At 27.4% G+C, this 15,880-nt stretch overlaps 1 protein-coding gene and 1 non-coding gene across 4 annotated transcripts; one reads left to right on the top strand and one right to left on the bottom strand.

Moving 5' to 3' along the window:
* Positions 1-3,496: 3,496 nt before the first annotated feature.
* On the top strand, positions 3,497-3,612 carry LOC130801999 (U5 spliceosomal RNA). The gene has a single exon (XR_009039718.1). It is a non-coding gene; the product is annotated as a U5 spliceosomal RNA (small nuclear RNA).
* A 2,753-nt stretch (positions 3,613-6,365) lies between these two features.
* LOC130801354 (probable transcription factor KAN2) lies at positions 6,366-15,629 on the bottom strand. 3 transcript variants are annotated; one of them, XR_009039568.1, is made up of 7 exons: positions 14,546-15,626; positions 14,331-14,407; positions 12,956-13,001; positions 12,402-12,573; positions 10,534-10,606; positions 6,969-7,166; positions 6,366-6,887 (listed from the first exon to the last, which is right to left on the bottom strand). XR_009039568.1 is itself a non-coding variant. In XM_057665195.1 (6 exons), the coding sequence occupies exons 1-6, from the start codon at positions 15,282-15,284 to the stop codon at positions 7,047-7,049; spliced, it is 1,224 nt and encodes a 407-aa protein (XP_057521178.1). In that variant the 5' UTR covers positions 15,285-15,629; the 3' UTR covers positions 6,366-7,046. The 3 variants fall into 3 exon arrangements, 2 of the variants coding, with proteins under 2 accessions (XP_057521178.1, XP_057521177.1); XM_057665195.1 differs by having other exon boundaries at positions 6,366-7,166; positions 10,534-10,603; positions 14,546-15,629; XM_057665194.1 differs by having other exon boundaries at positions 6,366-7,166; positions 14,546-15,628.
* Positions 15,630-15,880: the final 251 nt, after the last annotated feature.

Here is a 15,880-nt window from a genome sequence, read left to right as displayed (position 1 = left end):
ATATGTAGCAAAATGTATTGACTACGAGAGCTTATGCATGTTCAACATGGTCGATCGTACAGTTGTTCGAAAAATTAGGGCCTTAATATTAAAATACGTAACAATATATGTTAAATGTTTAAAGATATAAAGATATTAGAAAAATATCATAATTTTTGAAATTACATAAGACTATTAAAAAATTTGTTAATTTTTAATCATCTCCTGACAGGGAATATGTAAATATCAATTGGATAAAAAAAGTTGAGTATTTGATAAAAAATAATATAGTATACGTTTATAAAACATTAAATAGAGTTGTATTTATTTATGTTTATTCCCCGTGATGTTTTGCGGTAAAAGTAAATGAATAATAGAATGTGACCTTTAAATACCAAGCATTCCCATTAACTTTGGGGGTGGAAGGTGTAACGTTATTGAAGAAATAACATATTTATTTAAAGAAAAAGTTTACCATATTTATGGTATTCCTTTGGAATGGAATTTATTAATTTGTGGCAGATTGAAAGTGTCGTAATTTACTTGTCCTTAACAACCTAAGTTTAATAATTGCTTGATGTGGAGTATCGGTTACTCTCTCTCTTTCTCTTCTCATTAATTTTGTTCTACTTAATGCCTATTTATTTTCATTTGACAAAAAGGAATAATATATATATTTATTATAACACTATTTTTATTTTTTAGTTATATTTAATGACTTTTCAAAAATATATAATGCTTCCTTCGTAAAAGGTTACGTTTTTATACATTATATTTTATAAAAGGAGAGATAAAATTTGAACTTAAAATTTCACGTATAATATATATATATATATATATATATATATATATATATATATATATATATATATATGAAATTTAAAGTATATCCATGTGTGTTAAACCCTAATTTGTATTGAATGATTAATGCTATATACAGTGGCAAAATATAATATATTTTGGAATCATATTTTGTAAATTTAATTGTTATAAACAAATAAGATGAATCTCTAAAGCTTGGAAATGTCAAATTATAGTTTTTAACTGAGAAATTTAAATTTAGGTATAATTTAAATTAAATTAGAAAATAATAATTTGTATTTTCCTCAGACTAGCTATATAGCTATCGAAAACAAAAATTTCATATCCTCGTTTTGTTTATGCCTTATAGCATAAAATTATAAATTCTCAATAGTTCCCACTTTCCCATCGACATATGGGGCATTATGGCTCTACCCATGACTATATATCTATAACACTAATCGGTATAAATTTTAATACTTAGTGTACTTTATTAAATCAATATCATTAAATCGTTCTCGTCTAAAAAATATAAGAGAAATGAATTTAATTACACAATCATACATTTTAAGTTTATTTTGAGTGGGTAATTTACTCAATTGGTTTCTCCCCTTCAACAAGTTTCAATAAAAGACTATGAATTCAGCTTATTAATAATACAAAAAAGATATAAATTTGAGTCAATAATAGAGGTTTATTTCCATTAATTAAGCAGTACTATATTATTAATAGAATTAGGAATATTATTAGTAAGTTATTATTATTTCAATTAATTCTGATGATTATATAAGAATAAAATGCACCCTATTGCGTGATTATGATATTGTTGTTTGTAGAAGTACTCAAAACTAATAAATGTTTGAAAAAATACATCCTTTTTGTGTAAGAGATGATGCAATTAGAAGTTGAGTTTCTTGAAGTTAGAGAACAAAATGGTGCAGTGTTGTGCAGTGCAGAGCCTAGTATAGTATTGTTGCTTGCATAAGTCAAACCTAGAGCTGTTCAAAACAAACCCGACCCGAAAATCCGACCCGAAAAAATGTAAGTTTTTTAGGTTTACCGAACCGCAATTAACCGAACCGATACTTCACTCGAACTGCAACCGAATTTTATAACCGACATATAAACCTTAACCAATATTACCCGAACTGAACAGTGATCGACCCGAGTCAAATCCGACCCGAATTATGCACGTAACCGAATGTAACCTGACTAAAACCGATTAAGATCGAACTGTTTTTAACCCGAACTGATACAAACCCGATCGATTATTAATCGAACTGTTTTTAACCCGAACCGATTGTAAATCGAACTGTTATAAATCCGAATCAAATTTTCACCTAATTTTAGCAAATTAAGTCCAATTTCAGTTTTCTAATAATACGGAAAAAGAAAGAACACAAGTTCTATACAGAAGAGATTGCATACAAAAAATATATATATATATATGTATATATATATATATATATATATATATATATATATATGTATATATATATATATATATATATATATATATATATATATATATATATATATATATATATATATATATATGTATATATATATATATATATGTATATATATATATATATATATATATATATATATATATATATATATATATATATATATATATATATATATATATATACATATATATATACATATATATATATAGATATACATATATATATATATACATATATATATATAGATATACATATATATATATATATACATATATATATATATATATATATATATATATATATATATATATATATATATATATATATATATATATATACATATATATATATATACATATACATATACATATATATATATATACATATACATATATATATATATATATATATATATATATACATATACATATATATATATATATATATATATATATATATATATATATATATATATATATATATATATATATATATATATATACATATACATATACATATATATATATATATACATATACATATATATATATATATATATATATATATATATATATATCTATATATATATATATATATATATATATATATATATATATATATATATATATATATATATATACATATATATATATACATATACATATATATATATACATATACATATATATATATACATATACATATATATATATATATATATATATATATATATATATATATATATATATATATATATATATATATATATATATATATAAACTAATTGAAACAAATTGATTTGCCTATTAGGGCTGGCAAAAGCTGACCCAACCTGCTAACCTGATCTGAAATCGACTCGAAATTAGCGGGTTTGGGTTTAGATTTTTTTATCCAATTAATTAAATGGTTCAACCTGACCTGATCTGTTTATTAAATGGGTTAGGTTCAGGTTGAATATTTAAACCCGAAAAAAACCTATTTAACCCATTTATTAAATTTAAGACGGGTCAACATTTGCCAAATACTTCGTAAAACTAAGATAATACCAATTACCATGTATTGAGGGATTTGTCAGCTGAAGATGACTTTCAATAAGAATGGAAGTTGTCCCACATCGGCTAAGGGATTTGTCAGCTGAAGATGACTTTCAATAACAAAGGAAGTTGTCCCACATCGGCTATGAAAGATACTAATAAAAGAAAAATCCTTTAAATCACTTCCACAGATCTCATACCAACTTACGCAGCCACGCCGTGAGCACAAAGCGAACTATTCTTTCGCCTTTTACTAAAGAATACCGTGTGCTCGCTGCATTAAGTGGCATACGTTTATTTTTGGAGGAAGCCTTTAATTAAGGTTAAATGGGTCAAATGACCTGAAATATATGAATTTAATGACCTAAAAAAAAAGTAGGTTAAATGGGTCATTAGCAGGTTGATTCGATCTGATATAGATCAGGTCGGGGTTTCAATTTTTGACCCATTAATTAAATGGGTCAGGTTCAGGTTAAGGGTTCATTGACCCATTTATATATGATCCGAACCTGAAAATGACCCAACCCGACCTGTTTGACACCCCTATCTGCTATATCTGATAAAATAATCGGTAATTATTTTTTGTAAGTAAATGAGCATACATCAATTAAAAACCTGACTATATATTGACCCGATCAATAGTTATCCGTAATCGATAACTACTCGAAAAATAAAGCTCGAACCTGATCTGTACCCGAAAAAACCGAACCAATTAGTAATCGATGACAACTCGAGACCGATTGACACTCGACACCGATTGACACTCGACACGAACTTCAACCAACACCGAACTGATGCTAACCCGATAGCTTGAATAATCGATCTCTAACCGAACCGTGACTAATCGACTCGACCCGAGTGTGACCCGTTGTAACACACAGTCGAAAAATAACCGATCCGAAATGCAACCGAACCGAATAACACCCGTCCGAAACCGACCCGATCAACCGAATGAACACCTCTAGTCAAACCCATTGCTCTACCCAAAATTGCCTCAACATTATTCATATTTTGAAATTTATTACTCTCTATTTCATCAATTTTGTTCGGAAAATTAAAAAAATTGAATAAATTAATATTAATATATTATAAAAAAAAGTTGAATAAATGAAACAAAAAGAAAGAGGTAAGGCAGGGTCAAAAATATAAATGAGACAAATTTAATTAGATAGACTAAAATTAAAATTATTTGGACTTTTGTAGGATAGAAAGTAGTGCTCTCTTTTACCTAAGAGTTTATAACAATATAATAATACATTATTGTATTGTGATAAAGAAAATAATGAAGACAATTAAAATGTGTGGATGTGATTATGTGAGAAAAATAAGAAAAGATATGTAAATAAGAATTAAAAAAAGTATAAATAATATCACTCAAAATAAAATATTGCAAAGTAAAAGAGTTGAACCAAGATAGAATAGTCAAACAAACACATAGGGATAAAGGGATCGAGTATATATTTGACAATGAAGTTTTTACCTTATAGATTTTAAGTTGCTTGAATAGTTTAAAATATGTTGGTCACAAGCTAGCTCAAAACTGATTTTTCAGCCACCGTAGAAACATAACTAAAAATTTTTACCAATTGATTTGTATTAACTGTTAGCTTTTAAATTTACTTCTTTTATAATAAACAATCAACAATTACTGATATTCGTAACTAATATATAACTTAATTAACAAATAAAACCCAACAAAAATGACTATCTGTCAAATAGGTCAGTTGAAACAGGTATAAATTTGTATTTTCTATCTTTTTATTATTTTTTTATCAGTTTTTAATTATTAGAAAGAACTACTCCTACAATTTTTATGTATGAAGGAAATTTTGAATTAATAATACACAATAGGTTACATATACATATGCTTTTTAATTTTTTGCAATTTGTGAAGAAAAGTAGTACATATTTCAACTAGAAAAGAAATTTTATTATACAATAGTTGTGGTAATTAAAGACATTCCCCAAAATCAAATTTTATTTACAATGTTGTGTTTCCATCATTAAAAAGAAAGGATGGTTGATTATTATGCGTTTGTGCTTGATTTGGACTCTAATATAATATATTTTCAAAAGCTTTTGTTCTATTTAGTTGGCCTACTATTAAATTTTTTTCAAATTTGAAATTCTTTTACAATAATTACAAATTTGCATGTAAAATTATAGCATACACAATATTACTATCATTAGTCGTAGTCTTTTTTTTTTTCTTTTAAAAAGAAAGTTGCACCATTATACAATTAAATATAACTCAAGTAATTGAACATAAAGATAAGACTGTTTTGAACTAATAATTATGTTTACTTTAGAGTTTTAAATTACCTAAATTGGATAGCTTTAATTTTCTAATAATTGGGCATTGCTTGCTATAGAAGTATAGAAATATAATTGAAAATTTAAATTGATTTTCAATAAAAAAAGTTTAATCTTGGTGAAAGATCTTCCTAACCAAGTTGATGTAATAAAGAGAATAAAATTTTCTTACCTTTTCTTTTCATGTACTAAAAATAAGAATAATGTTCTTTTATGTTTAGTGCCTTTGTCATATTCACTTTTAACACTTTCCCTTTGCTTGAAAAGTGTGGAGCATGTGACATTGTTAAGGAATGAACATCAAGCCTCTCTTCAAATTATCCCTTTCCTTTTTAAATATAAAGATTAATAAGATATATTCTAATTCAAAAAAAAAATTAATTTTTCACTTCCTCACTTTCTTTTTATTATTGGTTTCCTTCAATAACATTAAGATTTATGGTCTTTCATTTCTTGTCATCTGATCATAACATTTTCTAAATGAATTACAGTGGGTGTAATGATGATGATCATGATTACATTTTATTGATTATAATTTCTTTTTGGAAAATTTTCCATCATTATTCGAGTCTATATTAATAAATACGCATCATAAAAATATATATTAAAAAGCTATAAGTCGAAAATAGTTTAATAGCATACAATATGGATACATTAAACTTTTACAAATTCATAAAAAACGATCTAAATTTCTGTTTTCATGTTTGGAATAGTTAAAACGTAATCTTCAAAATGAACGATAAAGGAAATAATTGATTGCTTGTTATTAAGAAATTAATAATAACTCTTCATAAATTAAAATTTCCTTTAAACTCTTTTTTTCCATGATCAAAATGTAAAAAGGACCCATTACAATTACCAAGGATTACTTCAAACTTTCAAGATAAGTAGAAGTAATAGTAGTAGTTACAATAATTAATTAAAGTCTATCTCTCTCTTTTCTTTCTCTAATTCTCATTTCAAAACATACAAAATCAATTAGAATATCATATTTACTAAGGGAATAATTAATATAATATATTTTTGATTTGGATCTTAGGACAATTTCTTTTTTTTTTTTTTCATTTTCTTAGACCTCCCCAAATTACAATACTATATTATAAATCTTTCTCATATTCCCATTCCCATTCCCTTTCCTTCAATTCCTTTGTTGCTTTCTGTCTTTCTTGTCTCCTTGTCCTTTTTTTCCTTTTCCTTTTCCTTTTTCTTCCCTTTCTCTTTCTGGCTCTGAAATTATAACCAGAGAGAACCTGATTCTTCCAATCACCAAGTAAAAATTGGCAGTACACTGTAATCATTTCAAAATGAGTAGCAGTAAAAAAATTAGTTACTGCATGCTTTTTACCATGATGATGATTTAGAGTTTAACCTTGGAGTTAATTCTTCTCTTCTCCCCAAAAATAGAAAAGCTAGAAATGATTAATTAGGTAATTATGATATAATGATGTTAATGTGGTCTCCCCAAGGTGAACTCAAGATTTGGCTTTGTTGGACTTGTCTGATTTTCTCCTGATGAACTCACTTCTGACACTCTTTCATAGCTTAAGCATTTTGGATCTACCTCCTTCTGTATTCAAATACATGTAATATACATTAATAATCATAAATATTATTAACTTAAATGAGGACCATAGCTAAGAAATTAAAGTCAAAATACTTAAACATTTTGAACATCTACTTTTGAATTTGCTACTAAAAATTATAAGGAAAAATGCTACTTTCAGTAACAAATTCATAGGAATCGAGAGAGCTAATATTATAATGTAGCAAATAGATAAATACTTCCTCGGTTTTTCACTTGCACACTATGACCCAAACATCTTTTTACGTAGTCTAATGTGTTTTTCGGATTTTTTTAAAATATAGTTATATATGACCAAACATTATAAAAATTTGATATTATGAAAATATGTGACGAGATGAATAAAATAAGATGTCACATAACTATGTTTTTCTCGCATAATTTAGTAGAAATATGTAAAACATCATAGAATGATAAATAATACAACACTTGGTTTGGGTGTAAGTAAAAAAAACACGAAGGCCATACATAATTTTGACATAAGTCTTCATCTTTTCATATTTCTTTTTCTCTAATATGATTTTTTTTAGGTACAATATGAGTGTAATTAAAAATATACAACAATACATTTTATAATATTGTAATTAAAATTTCACCACCCTTATTGTCATACCAATAAAGATATAAACAAAGGTATCATTTGTGAAATTATTATAATAAAGGTTTATTTACTTAACACTCATAAGAGTATAAATATATATTCTACTTTTATAGAATTTGATGTTTAATCAAATCTACTCTTATATTGAAAAAGAAGGTACGACAACGTTCTAAAATGTTTAGTTAATGAGAAATATATTATTGGGCATAAATTTGTCACACTAATCCCTAACAAATGTAGTTCAATCCTAAATAAATATTTGCAACAAATTCACTTTATATAACCATTATGATAAGGTAATAATTGGTACGTGTCTTATTTTCTTATTCGGGAATAGATAAGAGAAACCAAAGAAACATATTGGTGGTGAGAATCAAACTCCAATTACAAGGGTCAAAGAAAAAACTGTTAACCACTAAACTAGCATATAATTCTCAGTATGTGTTTTATCTTATATATAGTATACATACATAATTTTATATTATTATTGACATTAAAAGAAGAAAAAGAAGGAAATTTAGAGAAAGAAGATTTAAGAAGTGGATGAAAGAGTTAAAAAGATGAGTATAATAGAAGATGTGGTTGGAGAATTAAGGTGATGAGAATCCAAGGACATTGGACTCAGGGAATAAAAGAATAATTGTTATGTATAAAGGAAATAAAAGGGTGATGTTTTACATGTAGAAAACCTGCTATAGTTTTAGTGTCTGATGTGAACCTTAGCTAAAAAGTTAACTTAAACTTCAAACTTATTGATCATTTTCTCTAAACAATACTTTATAAATATTATAATATTATTATTCTCATGCAAAATCTTCCTTGTTATAAGTAGCTACATAACTTTATATTATGCCATACAATTTACGTACATGATCCTTTATAATCATACATACCACCATCATCAATAATGTACAATTTTATTATTATAATTATGAGTCTGATCACATTAAGTGATTTCCATTTAGGCTTTTGTTTAAGTAAGATTTAAAAGTTAAAAATGTGCAGTCTGACTCTAGTAATACACTAAGGTTGTTTTATTTTCATTTGACCAGATCTATAATAGCGAATATAATCTATAATTATATATATATATATATATATATATATATATATATATATATATATATATATATATATATATATATATATGGAGAAGTTCAAGTGAAAACCATCCTTATATGAGAACCATGAGAACCATAAAAAGGTGTTACTTTTCCAGAAAAACGTGTTACTTTGCATTTATATTTTTTTTTTCTGAAAGTTACACTTTTTTGGTAAAAAGTACCATATTTTTTTAAAAACAAAGTAACACATTTTTTGTGCAAAAGTATCACCTTTTCTGTAAAAAGGTTTTGATTCTCACGGTTCTCATATAAGCTTGGTTTTCACTAGAACTTGACCCTATATATATATATAGCCATTGCTTTTTTAGGATGTTGTCACTATGATTATAAAGTAGTATTTATAGAAAATATTGGAATAAATTAAATAAAGACAAAAAGCAAACTAAGTTATAATTCATGTTTAAGCCTAAGAACTTTTACAATGGACTTTAGTTTTTTTTTTTAAAAAGTAATGAAGCTTATTATTATATTGAAGTAAATTATGAAAACCCCTTTGACCGAAAAAATAAAACTTTTGTAATATCTTTTACTTTGCTTTTGTTTCTCAATTCTCATGGATGCTCTTTTAATTTTGGGATTTTGCAGAGAGCTTTTTCTAAGTCACGAGAAACCATGTTTCCCTAGGAAATAAAATGACAAAGTTGTCCCTTAAGAAGGGCAAATAACAAAGGACACTCTCCCTTATTTACACAGCTTTTGAAAGACTTTTGTCCTTTTTCTAAAATTCTCTTTTTTTTCTTCTTTTTTTTATAGCAGTGACTTTTATGAGATAAAATAGAATAAAAAGAAGATAATATATATAAAATTTTAAGTGAAGGGGAAAATTGTAAGTATATAGCTCTCTTTTAATTTTCCCTTTACCTTTTCTTTCTTTTTATGGTTAACTTCCTTTTCTTTTCATGCACATTCCCCTCAATATTCCCCACAGGAATAATATACCTCTCATGTTTGAAACTCGGTACTAAATTTCAAACTTACTGTTTGTACCCAAAGAAAAGTCAATGTCTTTCAAAATATAATGATTTTGCCTTATAAGAAAAAATGTTTCAAAAAATTTTATAAAATTTTAGATGCGTCATGTTACATATTACACAATTTAAACAATTAATAAAGAATCTAATCATATTATCGAGATAAAGGCTTATTAACGTTTTGTCTAATCCTTGAAGTTTAGACATGAACAGTCTGTTTAACAATTCATTTTAGACCCATGATATAAAATTATTTGTAAAGCAATCAAGTCTAACACTTGAACTAGTGTCGTTATTGGCATTTTATAGAAATTAGGCAAACTGAAAGAAATAAATCTCTCTACGGAGGGTCAATTTTGAGCTTAAACAGATGTTTGAAAAAATAACAGAGACAAAGTCTTTATATTACAAATATCATTATAAATGTAGATATATAATATACTTTTTAATTGATGAAAAAAACTAATTATAAATTGACTGCATACTTAATTAACCATAATTTTTAGATATTAGGCTCTTTTTAACTCTGACCCTTAGGCAAATGCTTACTTTGTATATGGTCAGGAAGGGCCTTGACTGACACATATTGATATCAAATAATAGGTCCTAAACAAATATGAGCATCATAATTTTGTAAGCTAAGAAGAAGTGGGTACCTCAAGAGAAGATTGGCAATGCAAATTGTTTCCACCAGATTCCTTAGGTTTGCTATGCAACCAAGCTTCCCTGCTACAAAAGTTTGACACCCAGAAGAGAAAAAAGAATAATTTCCATCAGTGGAAACTGAGACATCAAACAAACCCAAAATCCAATTCTTGCACAAAATGGTTCTTGAACAAAACACTTAGTTATCAACACATAGTCCATAATTAAGCTTAAAATGGTGATAAAAGAGAACCAATTTAAAGGACATTTAATTACTCATCAGAATCATATTTATAACTAAAACTATTGGCATTTCTCTTTTAATTTTCCTTGGAGATATATATAAATATGGGTCCATAAACGAATATGTTTAGTTCTTTACATTAGGACTAACTTCCTTTTTTTTCAAAAGTGGGTTCCATATAGAGTGAAAAATTATAAAATTTAGTTATAAGTTATATATTTGAGCCCACAAAATCACAAGGAAAGAGATATCTTGCAAGTTCCAATATTCTTGCATTGTTGTATATAATGTGGAAGAATCAAATGTCAAGTTTAGATTCTTTTGTTAATATTAATTCATATACAAAATTATGCAAATATGCATGGTAAGTTTAGTTATTATTGTTTACTTAAATATCGATTATTTAGTTCAACTTCACTTTTTGAAAAGACTCTAAAATAAAAGTGTTTAGAAGTGGTAGTTAATCATGCAAATTAATTAATCATTATTTAAATACCTTGATAATCATACTACACATTATATTATTGTTTAGTTTATTCATTGATCTTGAATTCTTCTTGCATGTGAATCCCTCTTCATGCAGCAAGTTTGCATGAAAATCCACTAAAGTGAGAAAAGAAGACACAATGAAATTAGGATTACTGATCTGTTACGGTGAAATTGCTACATTTTAACATAGATTTGTGTAATATAACATTTTCAGTGGAACGAAGAAATGCGTACTATGGTGTGTGGTATGAATTTCTTTTTTATAGTAGCTGAGGGATCTTTGAGAGTGTGCAAGGTGATCGACCGCACAAACTCCCTCTTTCTCCCGTATATGAAAAAATTAATAAAAAAAAGAAATATGTTAAGTTAATTAATAAAATAAATATTTTACTATAAATAAGACGTAAAATAAAAATTTTGTACAGGCCCCCAAATTTTTCAAGACCGCTTAATAGTAGAATAAAAAGGACAAACTAGATCTTGAAAATTTGATGCTTCTTTATCATTTAGAAAACCTTTTGAAGATCTATAAACTCATGTGCACAAACAATAGAGTAGTATTGAGAAATGATCAACTATATTGAAGATTAAATACACCAACAATGGTAAAAGTAATATCTAATTAAAACCATATAGGTTTAACACCAACATGTTTTTATCTTGAGGTGAATTCAAAAACTAGTATAGGGTGCATGTGACGAACAATACTCATCCCGACATTTTTGCTAACCCAACTTAGCTACTATTTTTTTGTTAACTGGATACAATTCAATATTAATATGACTTTTAACCAAGTGTTCTAGCATATCTAAGCAGATTCGAACCTAGAGTCCACGTGTTATTGCGTTAGTGATAGGAGCATTTCCTTTATGCGATGTTTATATATTTAAGAAATTATCAAATCAAATAAAAGTTCAAATCTTTTATTAGAAGCTCCAAGATTGGTTTTTTTTTTTTTTTTTTGAGTCTATCATGACATTATAAAAACCCCTTTTCATTAAGAAAATAATGCATTGTATAAAAACTTTAGAGGATTTATAAAAATGTACTTGTTAAATGTTATTAGTATCAAGTATGAAAATAATTAAAGCACACAAACATAAAGAACAAAAAAAAAAGGAAAAAAGGGTTGTAAAATCAAGTAACCTTGAAGAATTGCTCCAAAGTCCATGAGAATAATCCTTATCTTGAAGCAAATTAGATGATGATCTATTATGTTGAAGTGTAGGACGTTCCGAACTTCTACTACTTTGCATATTCCCAAACATGTCATCTGAAGTATCACCTGATGATCCATTTTCATAAACATCCCCTTGCCCTGCACCATTAAACAATTTTTTCAAATATCATTAAAAAAAAATTCTCTTCATACATATAACTCATAATCAACATATTATATATGTTTGAGTATATAACATATTTTAGGGCCTAATTAAAAACTGACTCTCATACCATATTAAAGAATCAACTCAAACAAAAGCTGTAGCTGATAGTTGAGCCATCAGAATATGTCATGTATTCTAACTATACTCAGTATATTTTACTCATAAAAGTTATCCATATCAAAGGAGATAAAAAGGTTGTTGTCCGTATCAAAGGAGATAAAGAGGTTGTTGTCCGACTCAAAAATTCATATGTAACTCATATTTTACAAAATTATACCCCAAAAATTAAAAATTAATGGAAAAAAATATACAAACCAGAAGAAGCAGCTGCTCTATCTGTTGTCTTCACGGTTCTATACATCTGAAGAATTATAACATAAGAAAATCTTAGGTAATAAAGTTATTAGTCCAAATAAACACACACAAAAAAAAAAAGAAAAATAATAAAAAGGGAGTTAATTAGTATAATTCTTTGGTTTTGTTTTATGTATTTGGGAGTGAAATAAAAAGAAGAGACATGAATACGTAGGCAAGTACAGTAGAGGAATTAGATCTATGGATAAGCGTGTAGGAGATAATATTAACCATGGTTAAAAAAGAAGGCACCCCCAAGTTAAACATAATATCATTGAGAAATGATGGTGTTCCTGTACTTGCTCTCTATTATTCCATAAATTTTCTTCGCCCATCTCAAGGAAGAGAGAGAATAGCATTTTCCCGAGAAAAACCAATGAAGAAGAAAGAGAAATTATTAACACATTAATTTTAAAAAAATTATAAGTAAAATAAAAATACCGTAAATAAGACGGTAAGTGTTGTTTTAATCATATAGTGCAAATTCAAAAAGATAAAACAAGTAATTGTTATGAATCATAAAAAAATAATTGAGAAGAAGCTTTGTCTTCTTTTTATGTGTGTATGTGTGTATTGCAGTCTTCTTCTTCTCTCCCACTTTTTTAGCTACTCGACCTTTGTCTTACTTACTCATTTACTTACACAAATGATCAATCTTTCTAGTACAAAAGCTGCTTCAAGACTCTTAGAATAATACCCATTTTTTCTTTTTTTTTTATTTTCCAAAAACATAAAATTAAGATCGCAAATTTTGAATTTTTGGGGTTTTTTGTTTGAAGATAATGGTGTAGAAATTAATGTGGAAATTAAATTAGTAGATAAAATCATGGGTTTTAAGTATTTGAATGGGTTAAATCCAAAAATTAAAAAGGGGTTTTAAAATTAGTGGTTAAATTAAAGTTGTAGTTTAATCTTTTAACAAAAACAAAACAATATCTTCCATTCATAGAGAATAAGGGCAAAACTCTACAGTAGAAGTAGATAATGGGTTTTTCTTTCTTTTTCTCCCTTATTTTTTTACAATATTTTTTCCAATTAAAATAGAGGAAAAAGAAATGAGATTTAAAATATTTCTGATCATATATAATCAAGAAAAAATTGGAAATGGCTTCAATCTTCAAATGAAAAATCATTTTTTTGGGAGTGAAATGGAGTGACAATAATCTATAAGAGTATATAACATATTTTGATTATAATCATCGCTTATAATATACTTCTAATTAGATATGAGATAATGGGTAATAATTATTGACAAAAATTTAGGTTTTAATTTCTTCAAATAATAAAGAAAACAAACTTTAGGTTTTAATTTACTAATTATTGACAAAAATAATACCTGTAAATGTGACTTGACATGAGCTAAGGTTAGATCCTTGACATCCATGAGTTCAAGTACTGACTTAGGTGTTGCTCCTATTGACAAATTTAAAAAAAATTAATGAGAATTTTTTTTTAAATCCCTTCAATTTTATTTTACTAAAAAAGATTAAGAAAATTTCTTATCCAAAAAAATGAGGGAAAAAAGAAGGGCAAAAATGGCATTATGATTACTTTCATGTCCACCCAAGAGTTCAACAGCATGAACAAAACGGGCATGAAGAGTAGAAGTCCACCGCATCCGTGGGGCCCGCATACTCCGTTTAGCCGGAAACCTTGATATAAACCTCGATCTCATCAACCCTTGATGATGATGATGATGATGATTAGATGGTGATTGATAAGCTATATGATGATGATGATTATGATTATGATGATGATTAGCTGTAGGTGAACCTATACTACCATTAGCTAGACCCGCAGCAGGTACACTTCCAACACTAACACCAAAAGAATCCAAACTTTGAGGTAATCCAGGAGAAGCAAAAGGAAAAGATGGAGGAGGGTTTTGATAAACTGGTATCCCTCTAATGGGCATTGAAAAACCCATGTCTGGGCCCACTAGGCCCATTCCAGCACCAGCGCCCGAATTTGGGTGCTGGTGCTGGTGATGTTGCAGCAACTGCTGACAAAGCTGTTGCTGCTGTTGATGGTAGTGATGGTGAAAACCCGTAGTGGCTGAAGCAGCCGTTACGGGATTAGATAGTGATAAGTCGATCGCCGCCGTGGATGACGGCGATGTAGTGGATTCAAATCCGGGTTTTAAATACCCGTTACGAGAATTATCCGAAACCCGGTTTTTCCAATAGGTTAAATGATCCAAATCTGGATTAGATGAAACTGTGGAAGTGGGTTTCGGGTTTGGTGGGCTGATTTGTAAAGACAAATCGGGTTGTGCAGGAAATAACTCCATTAATACTATAATAATTAAATAAAACTTCTGTTGTAATAATATATAAGTCTTACACTAATGGTTTATTAATTAATGACTTAAAAATGTTAAGTTGATGAATTGAAGATTGAAGAAGGGAAATTAAAGATTAAAGGGTAGTTGTAGAGAAGAAGATAGAGATAGAGAGAGAGAAAGAGAAGGGAGAGAAATGACAAGGTATAAGTGAATGGTTGTATCTTTTGTGTGAAGTATATGTGAGAAAATGACACTTGAGGAGGTATAGAAAGAGAAAAACCACAAAGATAGAGAGAGAAATAAGGGGAGTCTCTTTTTTGGACGTGGGGTGGGGGGGTAAAATAGCAAGGAAAGTGAGCTAAATTAAAGAGAAGAGTTGATAATAAAGGAAAACTTTTTTTTTTTTCAAGTTTTATTAAAGAGGCTTTTGTCTAAATTTTTACTACTTTTTTTTTTTTTTTTTTGTGAATTGAAAAAAATTTCTTTTTTTTGTTGTTGAGTTTGAGAGGTAGAAGACGTGTGCCTTTGTCCCTCAATAAAGATTAAATAAGTCCTACTTACCTTTGCTAACCACTAACATACACATTACATGCCCTCTTCTT

The sequence above is a fragment of the Amaranthus tricolor genome, chromosome 15, assembly GCF_026212465.1.
Source record: "Amaranthus tricolor cultivar Red isolate AtriRed21 chromosome 15, ASM2621246v1, whole genome shotgun sequence".
Taxonomy (NCBI): domain Eukaryota; kingdom Viridiplantae; phylum Streptophyta; class Magnoliopsida; order Caryophyllales; family Amaranthaceae; genus Amaranthus; species Amaranthus tricolor.
This window is presented reverse-complemented; position numbering and strand designations above follow the sequence as displayed.

Excerpts from the sequence above, each read along its gene's own strand:
- LOC130801354 (XM_057665194.1), bottom strand. The coding sequence starts at position 15,284 with ATGGAGTTATTTCCTGCACAACCCGATTTGTCTTTACAAATCAGCCCA. Across the intron at positions 13,002-14,330 it reads ATGTCAAGTCACATTTACAG|ATGTATAGAACCGTGAAGAC; the intron begins GTATTATTTTTG and ends ATAATTCTTCAG. Across the intron at positions 10,607-12,401 it reads CTTTGGAGCAATTCTTCAAG|CAGGGAAGCTTGGTTGCATA; the intron begins GTTACTTGATTT and ends AAACTTTTGTAG.